The 19,685-nt window shown below is 40.1% G+C and overlaps 1 protein-coding gene and 1 long non-coding RNA gene across 2 annotated transcripts in view; one reads left to right on the top strand and one right to left on the bottom strand.

Annotated features, from left to right (window-relative positions):
- LOC126981605 (nuclear RNA export factor 1-like) overlaps positions 1-19,685 on the bottom strand; it is a 115,556-nt gene that overhangs the window by 18,468 nt on the left and 77,403 nt on the right. The window contains exons 8-10 of the mRNA XM_050833045.1: positions 11,515-11,711; positions 11,307-11,416; positions 885-921 (exon numbers count right to left, since the gene is read on the bottom strand). Coding sequence (XP_050689002.1) covers positions 885-921; positions 11,307-11,416; positions 11,515-11,711 — 344 coding nt within the window. The remainder of the gene's footprint in view (positions 1-884; positions 922-11,306; positions 11,417-11,514; positions 11,712-19,685) is intronic.
- On the top strand, positions 888-5,992 carry LOC126981606 (uncharacterized). Its single transcript, XR_007734003.1, has 2 exons — positions 888-5,242; positions 5,299-5,992. It is a non-coding gene; the product is annotated as an uncharacterized LOC126981606 (long non-coding RNA).

Below are 19,685 nucleotides of genomic sequence, written 5' to 3'. Positions count from 1 at the left end.
GAAGACAAAAAGTGCTAAGATCTGTTCAGTTGTTGATTTACTGGACTAGAACCCAGAGTGCTCAGGTCTCTGAAACTTTTGCAATTAGACTGAATCAGCATCAGCAGTAGATGAGCGCACACTTTGCCAGGCACACTGAGCAGTGTAATACCACGGTAATTGTTGCAACCCTGTCAGCCCCCTTTCCATTTCCAGATAAGGACAAGAAGCCCCCTTTTTCAGTCAGAAGGAATGGCACTGGACTACCACACAGCAGACAACACTGCCTGCTATTCTAAATCCCCATGAGAAGTTGGGGCAATGGAAGAAAAGGGTTCATCATCCCCATGGCACCCTCAGGCCACATATGGTTGAAAACATGGTTAGCCTTGCATCCTTTAAGCATGGCTCTTATACCTAAGCAGAAAAGGGGGAGTGGAAGGCAGAAGAGGAGAGATAAGAATGGGGAAAATGGGGAAAAATACAAAGAGTAAAATTTGTTGGATTAGGAACAGGAGCCTGAGGTCAATAAGGTGGTCACAAGTTCTTTCACTTCAGCATTAGAAACTAAACATTGATGAATTACAGTAGACATCAAGAAAATTAAATTATAGAATTATGATTTTCAAGAATTTTGTTCAAAACTCTGGAATTTGCAATGTTGAGGTCCATGAAATCAAGGGTTTACTGCATTTGTTTATGGGAACACTTGAATAATTAAACATTTATCATATGCCAAGATAGTTTTCTAAGCTGCTAATTATAAGCAAATAATGAGGCATGGTAGTTTATACTACCTCCAAAAATGACACCAAGTGAAGCTAATTCCAATATGTACACCTCTAACTCTACTCAGTAAAAAGCACCAAATTAGATAAAATTAAGGCTGATAAGAGGTGACTTACCAAAAACATGACCTTTGGGAACCGTTTTCTCACAGCACTAGGGGAGAAAAAACAAGTTGATTAAATTTATCATGTGGGAGCTGTCTAAGAGAAAAAAAATTGGAGGGGGAGGGAGGCAGAATTCCCTCAATGTAAACCTATCAAGATTCAACTAACAAAAATGAAGGAGGGTGAGACAGAATTCCTTCAATGTAACCTATCAAGATTCAACTAACAAAAATAAATGAATAGACAAAAGTTTAAGCCAGGAACATTTACATTTTAGAGCCAATCATTTTACTTCATGGGGAGGAGACAATACAAGGTGAGAACATTACAGTTCTAATAAACCAAACTAAACAAGGAAGTGATTTCTGGTGTCAATGCCAGATATTAGGATTTACAAGTCTTCAGTACCTTTTTCAGGAATGTCATCACAGAAAAAAAAAAAAACATGGAGAAAATTAATATGATTTCTTTTCTCTTCAGGAAAATGCACAAGATTTGAAGCATGGTAAATATATACACATAAAACTAGATTAACCCCTGCACTCCGGCAACGCCGACGTCATCACCGTATGGAAAGGGTTAGTCCTCTTCTAAACCTCTTAATCCTCTTCCATTTCCTCTTAATACTCTTTTAAACCTTTTAAGAGGAAATGGAAGAAGATTAAGAGGAATTTAGAGGAGGATTGAGAGGTTTAGAAGAGGATTAATCCTCTTCCATTTCCTCTTGACCCTTTCCATACTGTGATGCTGACGTCTGCGTCACGGATGGACTAACTTTATCACAACCCTTTCTCCATATTTATTTGAGTTAAAATGAGTTTAAATGAAGTCCACTATATTTCAAGCAGATTCCCCTCTTGTGCCAGAAAAAAATCTTGAAATCTTGTGTGTGTGTGTGTGTGTGTGTGTGTGTGGGTGTGCACAACCACACTGGATTTATAACAAATTAAGTGCCAGTATCCAACGTGATCTGCATTCATTAATGCAAAGGGATTAAAATGTATTTATTTTCTGAATGGCAATAGACTAAAATAGGCAAAGGACAAGGGCTAATCAAAAAATAAATAAATAAAAAAAAAATCATAAAAAAAACAGCAAAACTAATTAATTTCCCTTTGTTATTTTAATAATTTGCTGCCAAAATATTGTTTAAATAATTGTTATAACTTATAATAACTCAGCTCTGATATCTTTTGCCTCTTTTGTTGAATGCCACCTCTCTAGCACTGGGAGTGCAAAGTTTGGAGAGGAAACAATCCTTGAATGTTAACTTTATGAGGCTAGCAGAATATAAAATGTTTTGTCTAATTACATTAAGAGGTACAGGGTCAATACAAATATATACAAACAATGCCCGTCTTCTCAGTTCAGCTAAAAGAGATGGGTAGACGGCTAGGAAACTTTCCCCAATATTTTTTTTACTCCCATAACACATGCTGCCATGTATACATCTACCTACTTAAAATTCAGACAAGGTTTTTTTTTTTTTTTTTTTTTTTTTCTGGGATACGTCTGAGACATTCATTAATTTCCTCTTCGAGCATTAAGACGTCACTGCTACCTAAAGGATCTTCAAAATTGAGCACACACAAATATATATATATATATATATATATATATATATATATATATATATATATATATATATATATATATATATATATATATATATATATATATATATTAAAATAAATTTTGCAGACCCGCAGATCCTGTAACTTACTTAAGGCTCGTTTTGAGGAACTGATACATAGCATAATGTAATTCAAGAGTTTAAATTATACAGTTTACTAATTACTATTAGTTTAATGGAGATACCCAGACATAAGAAAGTTTAATGTAATAAATTCCACTGAATTAATGACATGACATACAGTTGTACATACTTAGTAAAAAGTAGTCAGACAAAACAAAAATATTAAAAAGAAGCCAGCAGCATGCTGCTCCTGTTAAAAAGTAAACATGACTAAACTGAGAAGACTTTATTTTGGTTGAAGGTTCTTCATAGTCCCCTCTTGAATTAATTTAAATCATAGAGTAAAATAAATATAGACAAAGAAAGGCTTTTTCAGAAGTTAATCAGTGAAAGGGATAAAGAATGCAGATACTGGTTAACTTTTGAATTAGTACATTGGCCTGTGCAGTAATGAACTTGAGTAAAGTCTTTGTGCAGCAGTCACATGAATAATGGAGGCATGTGGCTAGCAATTTTCAAACAAAGACAGAATAAAATGAGCAATAAAAGATAGCAAAGGAGGCAGCATTGCAGCAAACTTCAAAAGAGTGAAGAGTCAGAAAGAGAATTCATAAGAAACAGCCTTGATATTTTTCTAAGTTACTAATAACAAACAAAAGTGGCCTGTATGACTTTTCCATATTTGCATTCTTATAGAACAAGCATCTAGGGAAAAAAATCTCACCACATTATAAAATTTAGGTGATGGCTATATAATGTTGTATTGCAGGTTCAGGTAATGTATTTAAATCTAGATGTGTAGAAGACTACCTTATAATCTTGAGGTATGGGAGACTGCTTCATAATTGTGGTAAGAATATTAACTGCATAATCTTAGTATAGATGGTGGCTTTATAATCTTATAGTATGGATGATGGCTTCACAAACTTGTGGATGAATAAGTTAATGGTGTGGATGATGACTTCATAATCCAGTGCTGTTGCTCATGGCTTCATAATCTTGTGGTGAGGATGATGGCTTCATAATCTTGTGGTGAGGATGATGGCTTCATAATCTTGTGGTGAGGATGATGGCTTCATAATCTTGTGGTGAGGATGATGGCTTCATAATCTTGGGGTAAGGATGATGGCTTCATAATCTTGTGATAAGGATGGTTGTATATTTTGTGATGAGGATGAAGGCTTCATAATCTTGGGGTGAGGATGATGGCTTCATAATCTTGTGGTGAGGATGATGGCTTCATAATATTGTGGTGAGGATGATGGCTTCATAATCTTGTGGTGAGGATGATGGCTTCATAATCTTGTGGTGAGGATGATGGCTTCATAATCTTGTGGTGAGGATGATGGCTTCATAATCTTGTGGTGAGGATGATGGCTTCATAATCTTGTGGTGAGGATGATGGCTTCATAATCTTGGGGTGAGGATGATGGCTTCATAATCTTGTGGTGAGGATGATGGCTTCATAATCTTGGGGTGAGGATGATGGCTTCATAATCTTGTGGTGAGGATGATGGCTTCATAATCTTGGGGTGAGGATGATGGCTTCATAATCTTGGGGTGAGGATGATGGCTTCATAATCTTGGGGTGAGGATGATGGCTTCATAATCTTGGGGTGAGGATGATGGCTTCATAATCTTGGGGTGAGGATGATGGCTTCATAATCTTGGGGTGAGGATGATGGCTTCATAATCTTGGGGTGAGGATGATGGCTTCATAATCTTGGGGTGAGGATGAAGGCTTCATAATACTGTCGTGAGGATGATGGCCTCATAATCTTGGGGTGAGGATGATGGCTTCATAATCTTGTGATAAGGATGGTTGTATATTTTGTGATGAGGATGAAGGCTTCATAATCTTGGGGTGAGGATGAAGGCTTCATAATCTTGTGGTAAGGATGAAGGCTTCATAATCTTGTGGTAAGGATGAAGGCTTCATAATCTTGGGGTAAGGATGATGGCTTCATAATCTTGTGATAAGGATGGTTGTATATTTTGTGATGAGGATGAAGGCTTCATAATCTTGTGGTAAGGATGAAGGCTTCATAATCTTGGGGTAAGGATGATGGCTTCATAATCTTGTGATAAGGATGGTTGTATATTTTGTGATGAGGATGAAAGCTTCATAATCTTGGGGTGAGGATGATGGCTTCATAATGTTGTGCTGTGGATGATGGCTTCATAATGTTGTGCTGTGGATGATGGCTTCATAATGTTGTGCTGTGGATGATGGCTTCATAATGTTGTGCTGTGGATGATGGCTTCATAATGTTGTGCTGTGGATGATGGCTTCATAATGTTGTGCTGTGGATGATGGCTTCATAATGTTGTGCTGTAGATGATGGCTTCATTATCTTGGGGTGAAGGTGATGGCTTCATAATGTTGTGCTGTGGATGATGGCTTCATAATCTTGGGGTGAAGGTGATGGCTTCATAATGTTGTGCTGTGGATGATGGCTTCATAATGTTGTGCTGTGGATGATGGCTTCATAATGTTGTGCTGTGGATGATGGCTTCATAATGTTGTGCTGTGGATGATGGCTTCATAATGTTGTGCTGTGGATGATGGCTTCATAATGTTGTGCTGTGGATGATGGCTTCATAATGTTGTGCTGTGGATGATGGCTTCATAATGTTGTGCTGTAGATGATGGCTTCATTATCTTGGGGTGAAGGTGATGGCTTCATAATGTTGTGCTGTGGATGATGGCTTCATAATCTTGGGGTGAAGGTGATGGCTTCATAATGTTGTGCTGTGGATGATGGCTTCATAATCTTGTGTTAAAGATGGTTTTGCAAACTTGTAGCTTCATAATTTGTTGATGTAGGTGATGTCTTCTCAATCTTGCAACATAGATGACTGCATATCTTGTGATAAGGACGATGGCTTAATAATGTTATGCTGTGGAAGATGACTTCATAATATTGTGGAAAGGGTGAAGGTTGGACAAACTTGTTGGTCCTTAAAAATTAGAGGACATCAACATGATTTTTTTTTTACTCTAAATATTCATAGTAACATTATGATTATGAATATGTATTCATATTTCCCTACAGATTGTAAGAGGATACTGAGAAGGATGAAGCCCCAAAATTATCAGAGATTGATGTTATCTAAATAATTTTGCCCAATGTATCCATCAAGTGATTACTTTTGAAGAAATGTACTGTGCACCTGCATCTGCAGGAAACAAGGTTGGTGATGATGGCAAACCATATTATGAAACAAGTTTCATAATATGGTAGAAAAAAAAAATAAAAATAAAAAAAAAAAAAAAATCTACCTTGGGTCTATAAATGATGGGGCTTCATTATCTTGTATTATTGAAGACGGCTATATTTTTTATGATAGTAAAGATGATGTTAGTAACAACAATTTCATATAATGGTAAAAACATCTTATAACTTAATGCTAAAGATTATGGCTTCACAATATTGTACTGACTTTTTACAGGGTGTCAGATTGATCCTATTTGGTTGTAACAATGTCATCCAATCTTGTGAAACATTTGATATTTATGATATCTATGGTATAAAGCTAGCTTTTACAATATAAATTTCAATTCAATGTTTCTTGGTGAGGGTGATGATTTCAGTCCTGGCTTTTAAGAACTGAAGTAACACATTCATAAAATTTAAAACCTTGACAAGATGATGCTTACAATACCTTTGGATGTGGGACACTGATCAGATCAAATGAATTCACAGCTTCAAAACTTTATATGATGAAGATGATGAATGACTTTATAATCATGGGATGTGGTCAATGTTTCAAATGCTAGTTGAGAGTATGAATAATGAATGATTTTTATGTGATGATTAATCACAATAAAAAACACATGATATTACCATGACAAAAACCATCTCAATTTTAATCATAAATCATTCACCTTTGTCAAAACAACCACTGACAAATTTGAGATCATAATAAAATTCCATGAGAACTAAGACAGTGAATTCAAAATAATTTTTCATCATATCAAACTATCACATATAAAAAAGCAAAGAGTAACTTTCATGAATTATAACAGCACTTAAATAAGCATTACTTAAAAAAAAAAAAAAAAAAAATCATTTAAGTTTTATAATTGCAATGCAGAGACATGTTGCTATGTTTTCACTTTATTGCAATTGCATTTTAACAAAGGTCAGATAAAAAATATACATTGATGTTCATACATGATGAGAGGACTCTTGGGAGAGGAAAACTGATAATACATTTTTGTAGCATCTCTTTTCACTGACAACTTCTACTCCTTTTCATAATTTTTGTTGTCATCATTGTTGATGTTCTTGTTCTCCACCTCCTCCTCCTCCTTCAAGAAACACATTGATCGCCACTTTGCTGCAACGGGTGTGAACTGAACGTTCCCAAGAGTAGGTACACAAGTGCTTTAATCCTTCCCTGCAAGCCACTCCTGTGGCAAACGGATTGATTAAATCACTGAACACAGGCAGCCTAGTAATGAGCCAACAGGCTTTCTGCTTACTGCTAGTCCATGTTTCCATGTTTCCTCCTCTTCCTCCTCCTCCTCCTTCTCCTCCTCCTCCTCCTCCTCTTCCTCTTCCTCCTCCTCCTCCTTTTCTTCTTCCTCCTCCTCCTCCTTTTCTTCTTCCTCCTCCTCCTCTTCTTCTTCTTCTTCCTCCTCCTCCTCCTCCTCCTCTTCCTCCTCCTCCTCCTCCTCTTCTTCTTCTTCTTCTTCCTCCTCCTCCTCCTCCTTCTCCTCCTCCTCCTCTTCTTCTTCTTCCTCCTCCTCCTCCTCTCCTCTCCACCTCCTCCTGTTTTTCTTCCTCCCTCCTCCTCCTCCTCCTCCTCCTCCTCTTCTCCTCCTCCTCCTCCTCCTCCTCCTCCTCCTCCTCCTCCTCCTCCGAAAGTAGCCTCAGGATCCTGTTGCTGATAAATTTGCATTTTTCAAATCAGTGTCCTTCTCTTTCAGCTTTTCCCTGACCTTTCATCAGGCATGGTCACACACTGCAGACTATATGGATCCAATCAGTTAGGATAGAGGACAAATTCCATTTTTTCATCAAACTATCCATATATGATTTTCTGGGCAGAAATATCTTATCATTATTTTTCCTCATTTATGACCTTATCCTTTCTGGTTAACGGAAAACAATAATTATGGTGCACTATTCTATGAGAAAAACAAAAATGCTTTAAATGCTATTGTATCTCAGGAAAGTTACTCTTTTGCTTCAATAAGGTAAGTACACACAACATTTTCTGAACAAATCATGGACAGTATATACTTGTGCTTTCTCAGTTAGATACTCCTCAGGAGACTACAAATTCACACAATGAAGAGGAGAGCAAAAGCTTATTCATTAAATGTTTGTCCATTGTCAAATAACAAATACAGTTGTCCCTCAACATTTGCAGGGGCAATGGAGCAGACCCCAGCAAATATGCACACTACAGAAATAATCACCTGATGTCCTAAGTGACCCTTAAAATGCCCTGCAACCACTTGTTATACTTTAAACACTGCAAAATATTAATGACAGCATAGCACTATGCACTATGATGAATGTGTTATGTACCCAGACTCTGAAGTAGTACTCTGCAAATTTGCAAATCTGATGTTGGGGGATAACTGGAAGTTATGCATATATAAAGTTTTATCTTCTAAAATAACCATATTTAAACAAAAACAAAATACGCCATTGCAATATTTGCTTCTGTGTATATCTGTTCATGACAGCAAAATTGAATAACTATCAAAAACATACACTTTGTCAGCATATACACATTATTTTCATAGAGTAACATTCTTATTACTGAACAGAAGAAACTGTTTACTGAGCTCGGATGTTTCTTTTATAAATACGCAATGATTTAAAGAAAAACACTATGACAATCAAATGTTTACATTTTTGTAGCATCTTAGAATTGCATTTCACATTGGATACTTTTACCGAAATGTGCAGTTAACTTGCAAATATATAGATAATGTAAAACAAGTGTTCATACAAAAATTATAATACTGATGTTCCAACTGATTTGGTAAAGAAAATCATGAGAATTTCTTTTAATATGTGAGAAAACTTACGCATTGGCAAAATGAGATTTAAAGGCATTTGCTTGACTCATCTAAAACCATTCACCATTTGGCTTCTTGGAATGGCAATGTTCTCTTCCAAATCACCCCACTAAATCTAAATTTTCTAGAGAACCTTTCATAATTATTTATCATACTGTCAATCATATGCATACTGAAATGAAAATGCTTATTGGCATTGGCATAATATTCTGAAAAATCAAAATTACTGTTCTACCTTGAAAAATATATTGTTAGTATAGAGGGTTTGAAAAAAAAAAAAAAAAAAAAAAAAGTTCAATCAAGCAAATAAATTAAAGGAAAAAAAAGGAAAATGGTACTGAAGCCATAAACTAGTATTTCAATGAAATTTCATGTCATCTCTTCATATATTAAGCAACCTGGGAAAGTCATAATTATATTTACACCGAAGTTTTAGTTATTGCCACAATGCCAGTGTGTGTAGTTTCCTTATCATACATGTGTGTGTGTGTGTGTGTGTGTGTGTGTGTGTGTGTGTGTGTGTGTATATATATATATATATATATATATATATATATATATATATATATATATATATATATATATATATATATATATATATATATATATATATATATATATATATATATATATATATATATATATATATATATATATATATATATATATATATATATATATATATATATATATATATATATATATATATATATATATATATATTTGGCATTCAAAATTAACTGTTATAATACAGACAGGAAAAACAGGAATATTGTCTCCTCCCAACAGTTGCTATGGGCAAGGGCTCTGCCATGAAGGTACATAAAAAATCCTACATCTTTAAATATCTAATGTGTCTGACATATGCACAATATAAAATTAACTACAAACCTGTACCTGGAACAAATTCTATTTGTAATTTATATGAACTTTTCAAAACTGAAAAGCATATATATTTACTTTAGGATGCTTCACAATTACATAAATAAAATCACAGGATACAGAAACTATATTTAAAAGATGAAGTGCTGAAATGTGCTCCACAATAACGATGTTGTGGGGCAGAAGAGGGGTGGAGAGCCGGTAAGCCAGGCCACTGCCAGACCCCTCACTCTAACATACCTGCCTGAAGAAAGTGTAAAATGAGCTAAGTGTGGACAAACAAACAAAGAGCAGATAGAAGGACCAGCAGAAAGAAAAGAACACACGCACGCACGCACCCATCCACCCTCCTTTCCTCACTCTCCCTTTCACTTGCATAGGCGTGCACACACACATATGCACACACACACACACAGACAGACATACACATACAGATCTTTGTAGTGCAGTGGTTAGCACACTCGAGGCGCCTCACAACTGAGGTTCAGTTCCCAGGCTGAGTGGAGACTGACGGCCAGTCTTCTTTAATCTGTACCCATTGTCCACCCAGAACTAAGTGAGTACCAAGTGTCAATCGGGGGTTGCATCCAACCTCCTGGGTGTGTGGGTGTGAGATTACAGCCATACCTAAAGAGCCATCACTTCTAAGCCTCAATCTCAGTTGGGGGGAGTACTGCCTGGCGATTGCAAGTCTACAACGTGGTCAGACTTGTTTTTTTTAAAGCAAGGGAGGCAGCTCAAAGGCGAAAGTCGAAAGCCCCTCACCTGACATTCCTAGTTTAAACCTTCTTCTTCTTTTTTTTTTTTTTTTAAATAAGTCCCCAAATTAAAGTGTGTCTTGTAAGACATCAAATACAGTAAGTGCCATCCATATCTAGAAATTGAACCTCCTTTGAAATTTTCAGTTGTATATGCACTAGCCACACAATTGTTAATTTCATTTCTGCAAATAATTAGTGTCTCTTTGAACCCCTACACGCACTCACTGATGATGATTACGTCCACACATACACACACACAAGCATATGTGCACTCATACACAAGCTACTGGCAAGGAGTGGTTATTGTCCCCCCTTGAGCAAGGGGAATGGGGTGTGTGGTGTGTGAAGGATCTAGCAGCACCCAAAGATCGACTAATGAGCCTTGCTCTTATCAGGAGGGTACTGCTGGCAATGACGAATCCAGCCCGTGATCAGGCCGTGGTGAATTACATACACACACACACACACACACACACACACACACACTGAAGAAACTGATTCAGAGTTTCTAGTAACGAACTGTAACATTGCAAAGTAGATGGAGAACACCTGCACCTGACTGAAACATGAGAAATATATTAATATTGCCACACATAGCTGAGGGCACATTTTTCAAATGTGACTGAACATGTATTCAAGTGAATAATGATAATGTAAAAATGGTATTGATATATTACCTTATCAATGTTTCATGACAGGGTAATTGATAAGTTATGAGTCATTGCTTATCAGTAGGAAAAAAAGAAAAAAAGAATTGGTTAGTTCTACTGCAAAGTCAAGTTGTCCATGAAGCAAAGAATACACATGCCCTATATAGTTTTTTTCCTCCCTTAATGTATTTAGTTAGTCCATCTGAAGTACTGACGACACATGCAGGATTATTTTCTTAAGGACTCAGATTACATTTCATCAAGTTGTACTTGATTCCTATAGTGAAATAAAAAAAATAAAAGAATCCAGCTTCTTTGCATTTACATAAAAATATCATCTTAACTCAGATGGCACCCCTACTCTGAAGATTTCAGTTTGGTTCAATGACCCAATAAACCTGCCTGATGTAGCTCTCTGTGTCACGGAATCTGTCACAAAGAGGGTTGTCCTCTAAGGTTAAATCGGTGATCTGCATTCCTGCTAGTTTCTCCAAGCTGTCTGCACTGGGTAGCTGTGGACAAAGACAAGTAAAAATATTCAATAAATATCTGTATATTTACAATTATTTGGACAATAAACCTATTATCACAAGAACCCTTCACCACTGACCTTATTCTTTTTCAAGTTGAGTCGATGAAGGTTGGAGCAGGTTGACACAATACGTTCTAATTCATTCAGGCTGTTTATTTTGTTCTGGGCTAGGTCAATTTCCTCAACAAGAGGAATGTTTTGCAGGATAATGTCAACCACAATTTGCATGTTTGGTTGGCGATACAGAGGACAGAATATACCTTCCTTGACCAATGCTGTGGAGAAATATACAAACATCAGTTAGTACAAGAAGAGGTCATCCACATTACCAAGTTATGTCTGTATGCATGTCATCAAAGATTAATCAATTAAAATTTGCCTCAAAGGGAATGATACAATGTACAGTACCCTCTCGAGTTTCGCGCTATACGAGTTTAGCGGTTAGTCCTAAATTCTTACCATCCCAAGTTTCGCGCTGCTTTGACACGTACAGGTCACGTCTGCTTACCATCGGCGTCACGCATGCTACCTTTAAAGGTAGTATCACACTGGACATTTTCCTCCAAACATTGTGGCTATGTCAAGAGAGAGAGAGAGAGAGAGAGAGAGAGAGAGAGAGAGAGAGAGAGAGAGAGAGAGAGAGAGAGAGAGAGAGAGAGAGAGAGAGAGAGAGAGAGAGAGAGAGAGAGAGAGAGAGAGAGAGAGAGAGAGAGAGAGAGAGAGAGAGAGAGAGAGAGAGAGAGAGAGAGAGAGAGAGAGAGAGAGAGAGAGAGAGAGAGAGAGAGAGAGAGAGAGAGAGAGAGAGAGAGAGAGAGAGAGAGAGAGAGAGAGAGAGAGAGAGAGAGAGAGAGAGAGAGAGAGAGAGAGAGAGAGAGAGAGAGAGAGAGAGAGAGAGAGAGAGAGAGAGAGAGAGAGAGAGAGAGAGAGAGAGAGAGAGAGAGAGAGAGAGAGAGAGAGAGAGAGAGAGAGAGAGAGAGAGAGAGAGAGAGAGAGAGAGAGAGAGAGAGAGAGAGAGAGAGAGAGAGAGAGAGAGAGAGAGAGAGAGAGAGAGAGAGAGAGAGAGAGAGAGAGAGAGAGAGAGAGAGAGAGAGAGAGAGAGAGAGAGAGAGAGAGAGAGAGAGAGAGAGAGAGAGAGAGAGAGAGAGAGAGAGAGAGAGAGAGAGAGAGAGAGAGAGAGAGAGAGAGAGAGAGAGAGAGAGAGAGAGAGAGAGAGAGAGAGAGAGAGAGAGAGAGAGAGAGAGAGAGAGAGAGAGAGAGAGAGAGAGAGAGAGAGAGAGAGAGAGAGAGAGAGAGAGAGAGAGAGAGAGAGAGAGAGAGAGAGAGAGAGAGAGAGAGAGAGAGAGAGAGAGAGAGAGAGAGAGAGAGAGAGAGAGAGAGAATACGAATAAGAATTGTGCCAAGGAGATCTCAGGTCCTCTCTCCGCCGTCTTCACGTCTTGCCTGAGGGAGTGCAAGTGGCCTTCATTATGGAAGGAGGCGCGTGTGGTTCCGGTCCACAAGAAAAATTCAAGGTCTGAGCCCAGCAACTACAGGCCCATCTCCTTGCTTTCTGTGGTGGGCAAGGTGCTGGAGTGTGTGGTGGCTGCAGCATCTGTCAGCACCTGAGTGAAAGCCATCTCCTCTCAGATAGACAGTTTGGCTTCAGGCCTGGCCGGTCCACCGCGGACCTCCTCCTCCTCCTCCTCTCCAAGGATTGGCAAGATGCACTGGATGAAGGCCTGGACACACTCGTGGTAGCCCTGGATATTGCTGGAGCCTTTGACAGGGTTTGGCACACGGGGATCATTGAAAAGCTTCGCACCAAAGGTGTCCAGGGTGCCCTCCTGATGCTGCTCAAGGATTACCTCCAGGGGAGGACCCTTCAGGTGGTGATCAATGGGCAGTCATCAAGGCCTTCACCAGTGCATACCTCAGTTCCACAGGGTTCCGTGCTCGGCCTAATCCTGTGGAACATATATATTGACGATCTCCTCCGGCAGCAATCGGCAGTGTCAGCCTACGCCGACGACTGCACTCTCTCCCGCTCCTACTGCCGCCCCGACAGCCAGCGCACCGTCGAGGAGATCAACAGGCAGCTCAGGTTGGTGGAGCAGTGGGGAGAGGAGTGGCAGGTCACCCTCGCCCCAGAGAAGACGCAGGCCATGGTCATCTCACAGTCCCCAGACGCCTCTCGAGCAATCTCAGGCCAGCTGCGTCTTGGAGGCAAGAGTCTGCCCCTCCAGGACCACATCAAGGTCCTGGGAGTGTCTGTGGACCAAAGCCTGCACTTTGACCACCACGTCCGAGCTGTTGCCCGCCAGGCCTCCCTGCGAGTCTCTGCCCTGCAAAGAATATCAGGATCCCTCGACCCACAGGGCATCCTCACTCTCTTCGAGGCACAGATACGACCGTATCTGGAGTACGGTGCCCTGTGCTGGATGTCGAGTGCTGCCACCCACATGCAGAAGCTCGACGCAGTGCAGCGACGAGCACTGCGTCTGGTGGAGGCCAGCGAGCACCTGGAGAAGTCGTCTGCCACTGTGACGTCGCTGGAACACCGCCGTGATGTCTCAGCACTGGTGGTGTGCCACAAAGCCCAGGTGCAGGGGGTTCCCCACCTCAACAGCTTGAGACTTCCTCCACGCACTGCCCAGAGGTTCACCCGGAATGCACTCTCCAGTGACCAGCTCGTGGAGGTGCCTCAATCACACTCCAGACAGCACCAGGGATCATATACAGCCAGGACCACACGCCTGTGGAACATGTTCACGGCAGCCACTCCCCAAGTGGAGAACATGAACACGCAGCAGGTGAAGCTGGCTGCTCACAGGTGGCGTGAGTGATACCCAAGTGCGCTGGTGGTATAAATATAAAGTGACAAACTGACACTATTACAAATTGTTTTTACATGTTTTTCTTTCTTTTTCGTATTTTGTATTTGAATGTTTGTATGTTTGTATGTGTCAACAGTCGACAATTAATTTTGTCCCATACACAGGCTCTTAAAATAGTTATACCAAAAAAGTGTAATTTTGAGCCTCCTTTTTTGTTAAAATATTATGTTTAAATAAGAGAGAGAGAGAGAGAGAGAGAGAGAGAGAGAGAGAGAGAGAGAGAGAGAGAGAGAGAGAGAGAGAGAGAGAGAGAGAGAGAGAGAGAGAGAGAGAGAGAGAGAGAGAGAGAGAGAGAGAGAGAGAGAGAGAGAGAGAGAGAGAGAGAACGGGTCGTTTTGAAGCTGCAGTTGAAGGCAACTGCATTACGATTGGCTGACAGTTCTGAAAACACGCTTGTGATTTGCTAGGAGTCCGATGACGTCATCGCCGACGCTCACTCTATCAGTGGCTTCACTGCCTAAAGGCGGTGTCACAATGGCTGTTTTTGTCCAACCGTTGGGGCTACGGGCAACGCCCATACACCCAACCGGGAGTGAGTTCATGGTTATCCGTAAGCTGGTGTCACACAGTGCTTTTTTCTTCCCATCGCGTTGGCGTCACCTAGGGCAACCAGCAACTCCAACTTTTCCTGGTGTGCGTCACACACGGCCGAGGTCAGTTGCCTGTACCCACATCCACAACGTCAACAAAGCACTTGCCCTGTATCAACATGGCGTCGTCTGCTAAAGCAAGGGCTGTCACTGCTTGTGCTGCCATTACACAAGCTATGGACCTGTTGCTGCAGTTAAATGGAAGGAAGAAACAGTTGTGGGTGTGGCATGCCTGTGGTTCCTCCATGCCACATAAACACATGGATCGAATAACAACAAACACACACACACACACCAGACTCATTAGGAACCATTGCAGATGTTTCTGACAAACAGAAACGACTTCACCATTTGTTGAGTGTGTTAGAATGTATTTGGTGAGTGGCTCACATGAACCAAACCTAGCTCTTGGCAAGAAGAGAGCAGTCGTCTTTAACACTGCTCTCTTCTTGCCATTGGGTGTGTTTGGTTTGAATGAACCACTCACCAAATAAGTTCTAACACACTCTAGGAAATGGCAAAGCCATTTTTGTTTGTGAGAAACATCTGCCATGGTTCATGATGAGTCTGGTGCGTGCATGAGTGTGTGTATTTACCTAGTTGTATTTGCCTAGTTGTAGTTTTACAGGGCCTGGGCTTACGCTCGTGTGGTCCCGTCTCCGTATCTATAATTATCCAACTTTTCCTTGAATCTTTGCACACTCTTCGCCGATACTATTTCTTCACTTAATCTGTTCCAAACCTCTATATTTCTTTGTCTCTTGAGCATCTTGCCTTCCTCAACTTTTTACTATGTCCTCTAGTATTCCTGCTGGAAGGTTCCTCTCTTAGTAGCAATTTCTCGTTATCTACTTCTTCCATTTTACTCAATAGCCTATATATTTGTATTAGGTCTCCTCTTTCTCTTCTTTGTTCCAGTGTTGGCAAGTCCATTTCCTTTAGTCTCTCTTCATATGTCAGTCCCTCCAGTTCTGGAACCATTTTTGTTGCCATCCTCTGTGTTCTTTCTAGTTTTACTATATGTTTCTTCATATGTGGAGACCACACTGTTTCTGCGTATTCTAGTTTAGGTCTGATCATAGAAGTTATTAATTTTTTCATCATTTCTTTGTCCATGTAGTGGAATGCTATACCTATATTTCTCACCATGTTACATGTATCACCAAAGATCCGATTTATATGACTTCCTGGTTGCATATAATCTTGCATTATTACTCCCAGGTCTCTCTCTTCATTTACTTTCTTTAATATTTCACCATTTCCCATTTTATATGTCCATTTTGGTCTTTCTTTTGGCCCATTTTCATAACATGACATTTCCTCACGTTGAATTTCATCTCCCATTTCTGACTCCATTTCCAAATCTTGTCTAGGTCCTCTTGCAGCTCCTTGCAGTCTTCACTGTTTCTTATCTGTCTTAGCAGTTAAGCATCATCTGCGAACAGGCTCATGTAGCTGTTTATTCCCTCTGGCATATCATTAATATAGACTAGGAAGAGTACTGGTGCCAAAACCGACCCCTGGGGCACTCCACTTTCCACCGCTCTCCATTCCGATCTAGTGTCCTTAACCACGGTTCTCATCTCTCTTCCTCTTAAGTAGCTTTCCATCCAGCACTTCATTTTCCCTCTCAATCCTCCTTTATTTTCTAGTTTCCACAGCAGTGTGTGTGTGTGTGTGTGTGTGTGTGTGTGTGTGAGAGAGAGAGAGAGAGAGAGAGAGAGAGAGAGAGAGAGAGAATGCTAATCTCTTGCAAATTTCTCTGTATATTTATGCTTACATCTCAAAATAATCAAATAATTTATGTTTCTCTGTGCACCATTTAATTTTGCATGTTTTTATATATAATACATGAGGATTATGTTGAGATTATGGCTGAAAACTTGTTATAATCAGAAGCGCCGTTTGAAATTTGGCGCACGTGGCCAACCCGGATACGGGGCGGGGCGCCGTTTTCGCCCAGCCATAGTCAAGGTGTTAAGACCTTGACTTTGGTTCTGATTTGAACATCACGGTATAGATGGCAGGATGGTCGCAAATGACTCCAATGGACAAGGCAAACAACTTACATTCCGACAACATTTGGCTAATGTTAACAGTTTGGTCAGTAAAAATGGTCATAGTTCAGAAATATGGTGTAAATGGCATCTTTTTATGGCAATTAGATAACTATGACCATTTTTACAGACCAAACCGTTAATATTAGCCAAATGTTGTTGGAATATAAGTTGTTTGTCTTGTCCATTGGAGTCATTTGCGACCATCCTACCATCTCTACCGTGATGTTCAGATCAGGACCAAAGTCAGGGTCTTAATAAATGCAATGGGGCTACAACTTTGACCTGACCTCATGACCTTGTCCATCACTGCAGGTCTGGCAGACTTCAATTTTCATGCATGGGCAGACACAACGACCATTGCTATGTGGGTTACAATTTGTTACCTTTCCAGCTAGGTTGACCCCCCCTGGCTCCCACTCTATACTGGTGATCTTGCTTTCCTAACTGACTCTTGGTCATCCTCTCTTAGACGTTTCAGTGAAACTTTTGCTGTTGTGCTAGACATATCAAAAGCCTTTGATTGGGTCTGGCACAAATCTTTGCTTTCCAAACTACCCTTCTACAGATTCTATCCTTCTCTCTGTACCCCTCTCTCCAGTTTCCTTTCTGGGTGATCTATCACTGCTGTGGTAGAGTCGCTGTTCTTCCCTTAAACCTATCAACAGTGGTGTCCTGCAAGGCTCTGTCATATCTCCCACTCTCTTTCTGTTATTCACTGATGATCTTTCCAAAACGAACTGTCATATCCATTCTTACGCCAGTGACTACTCTGCATTACTCAACTTCTTTTGATAGAAGACCCATTCAACAGGAATTATATGATTCCAGGCTGGAGGCTGCAGAGCACTTAACCTCAGACCTTACTATCATTTCCGAAGAAGAACCTGATGTCCTTCAACACTTCAAAAACTCAATTTCTCCACCTATCCACTCAACACAATCTTCCGAACACCTATCACCTATTTTTGACAACACTCAGCTGTCACCTTATGTCAGCTTCTTCTACAAACATCATAGGTCTATCCTCAACTCAATATCTCAACTAGAAACTTCACATCCCCTCTATTACTAAATCAGCTTCCTCAAGATTGGGCATTCTGTATCGTCTCCACCAGTTCTTCTCCCCCTCCCAGATGCTATCCATATATGGGGGCCTTGTCCACCCTCGTATGGAGCATGCATCTCTTGTGTGGGGGGGCTCCATACACACAGCTCTCTTGGACAGAGTCAAAGGCTCTACGTCTCGTCAACTCCCCTCCTCAGACTGACAGTCTTCTACCTCTTAAACTCCACCACCATGTTGCCTCTCTTTCTATCTTCTACTGATATTTTCATGCTGACTGCTCTTCTGAACTTAATAACTGCATGCCTCCCCCCCCCTCCCGCAGCCCTGCAACACATGACTTTATACTCAAGCTCATCCCTATACAGTCCAAACCCCTTATGCAAAAGTTAACCAGCATCTTCACTCTTTCATCCCTAACACTGGTAAACTCTGAAACAGCCTTCCTTTGTCTGTATTTCCTCCTGCCTATGACTTGACCTATTTCAAGAGGAGAGTATCAAGACACCTCTACACCCAAAACTGACCCCTCTTTTGACCACTCTTCATTTTTATCTTTTGTAGGAGCAGCGATTAGCGGGCTTTTTTTTTTCACTTTCTTTTTGTTGCCCTTGAGTTGCTTCCCTAGTTGTAAAAAATAAATAAATAAATAAAGATTATAGTCGGTTCCACCAGACCTGGCAGGCCTAAGCCTTCAAGGATGGACTCACGGACTTGGCATCATTGCTTGGGTGATGGTGCTGCGCGCTCATTGGCCAATTCATAACTAGTTCTGATGCACATAAAATTGACTTTGTATTCCTACCTAAACCCTTTTTGAGTTGTAAGGTAAAAGATTGCACTAATGAAAACTAATGCAATAATATCTTTATTGACAAGTACGTGCCTTTTGAACTATCATAAATACATATGAAATGACATTCATAACAAAACTAAGTCAGAGCTGCACATAAACGGACAATGTCCAGCGGCTGAAGCGACTGTAAAAGCAAGACTTTTATTTAATACTTTTTACCACTACAATGTCACTCATTAACATTAACTCATTTAATGTAAGATTTCTTGGTATATTTTTTGGTCTGGCTTAGTCATAATATGTAGTGATGCAAAAGAGTCCTAACGTAAACATTGGCCTAAGGCAAGAAGTTTCTCATTTCTTTCATCATGCTGTCATTAATCCTAAAATATATTTCTATCATTTGTGGGTAATAAACTAATAAATAGCCATAAGGAAGAGCAATTATAAGAATAACTACAGATAACTCTCGATTTACTCGAGTATTGTGTCCTTGAAGAGGTCGCGTAAATCAAAAGCAATGTAAATCAAACAATTTTTGGCAGGTTTGTATCAAAAAATAAATATTCACTTCATTCAATGGAGAGAGAGAGAGAGAGAGAGAGAGAGAGAGAGAGAGAGAGAGAGAGAGAGAGAGAGAGAGAGAGAGAGAGAGAGAGAGAGAGAGAGAGAGAGAGAGAGAGAGAGAGAGAGAGAGAGAGAGAGAGAGAGAGAGAGAGAGAGAGAGAGAGAGAGAGAGAGAGAGAATATCCATATCACCGAGATACCCACTCAGGCACTCAATCTCAGCCTCACTCGTGTGAGGAAGAAATAAGGGACACCATGAGTGACTAGCTAGTATTGGTACCGGTACCGAGCAGTCTGGTA

This window comes from Eriocheir sinensis, chromosome 48 (assembly GCF_024679095.1).
Source record: "Eriocheir sinensis breed Jianghai 21 chromosome 48, ASM2467909v1, whole genome shotgun sequence".
Classification (NCBI taxonomy): Eukaryota; Metazoa; Arthropoda; class Malacostraca; order Decapoda; family Varunidae; genus Eriocheir; species Eriocheir sinensis.
This window is presented reverse-complemented; position numbering and strand designations above follow the sequence as displayed.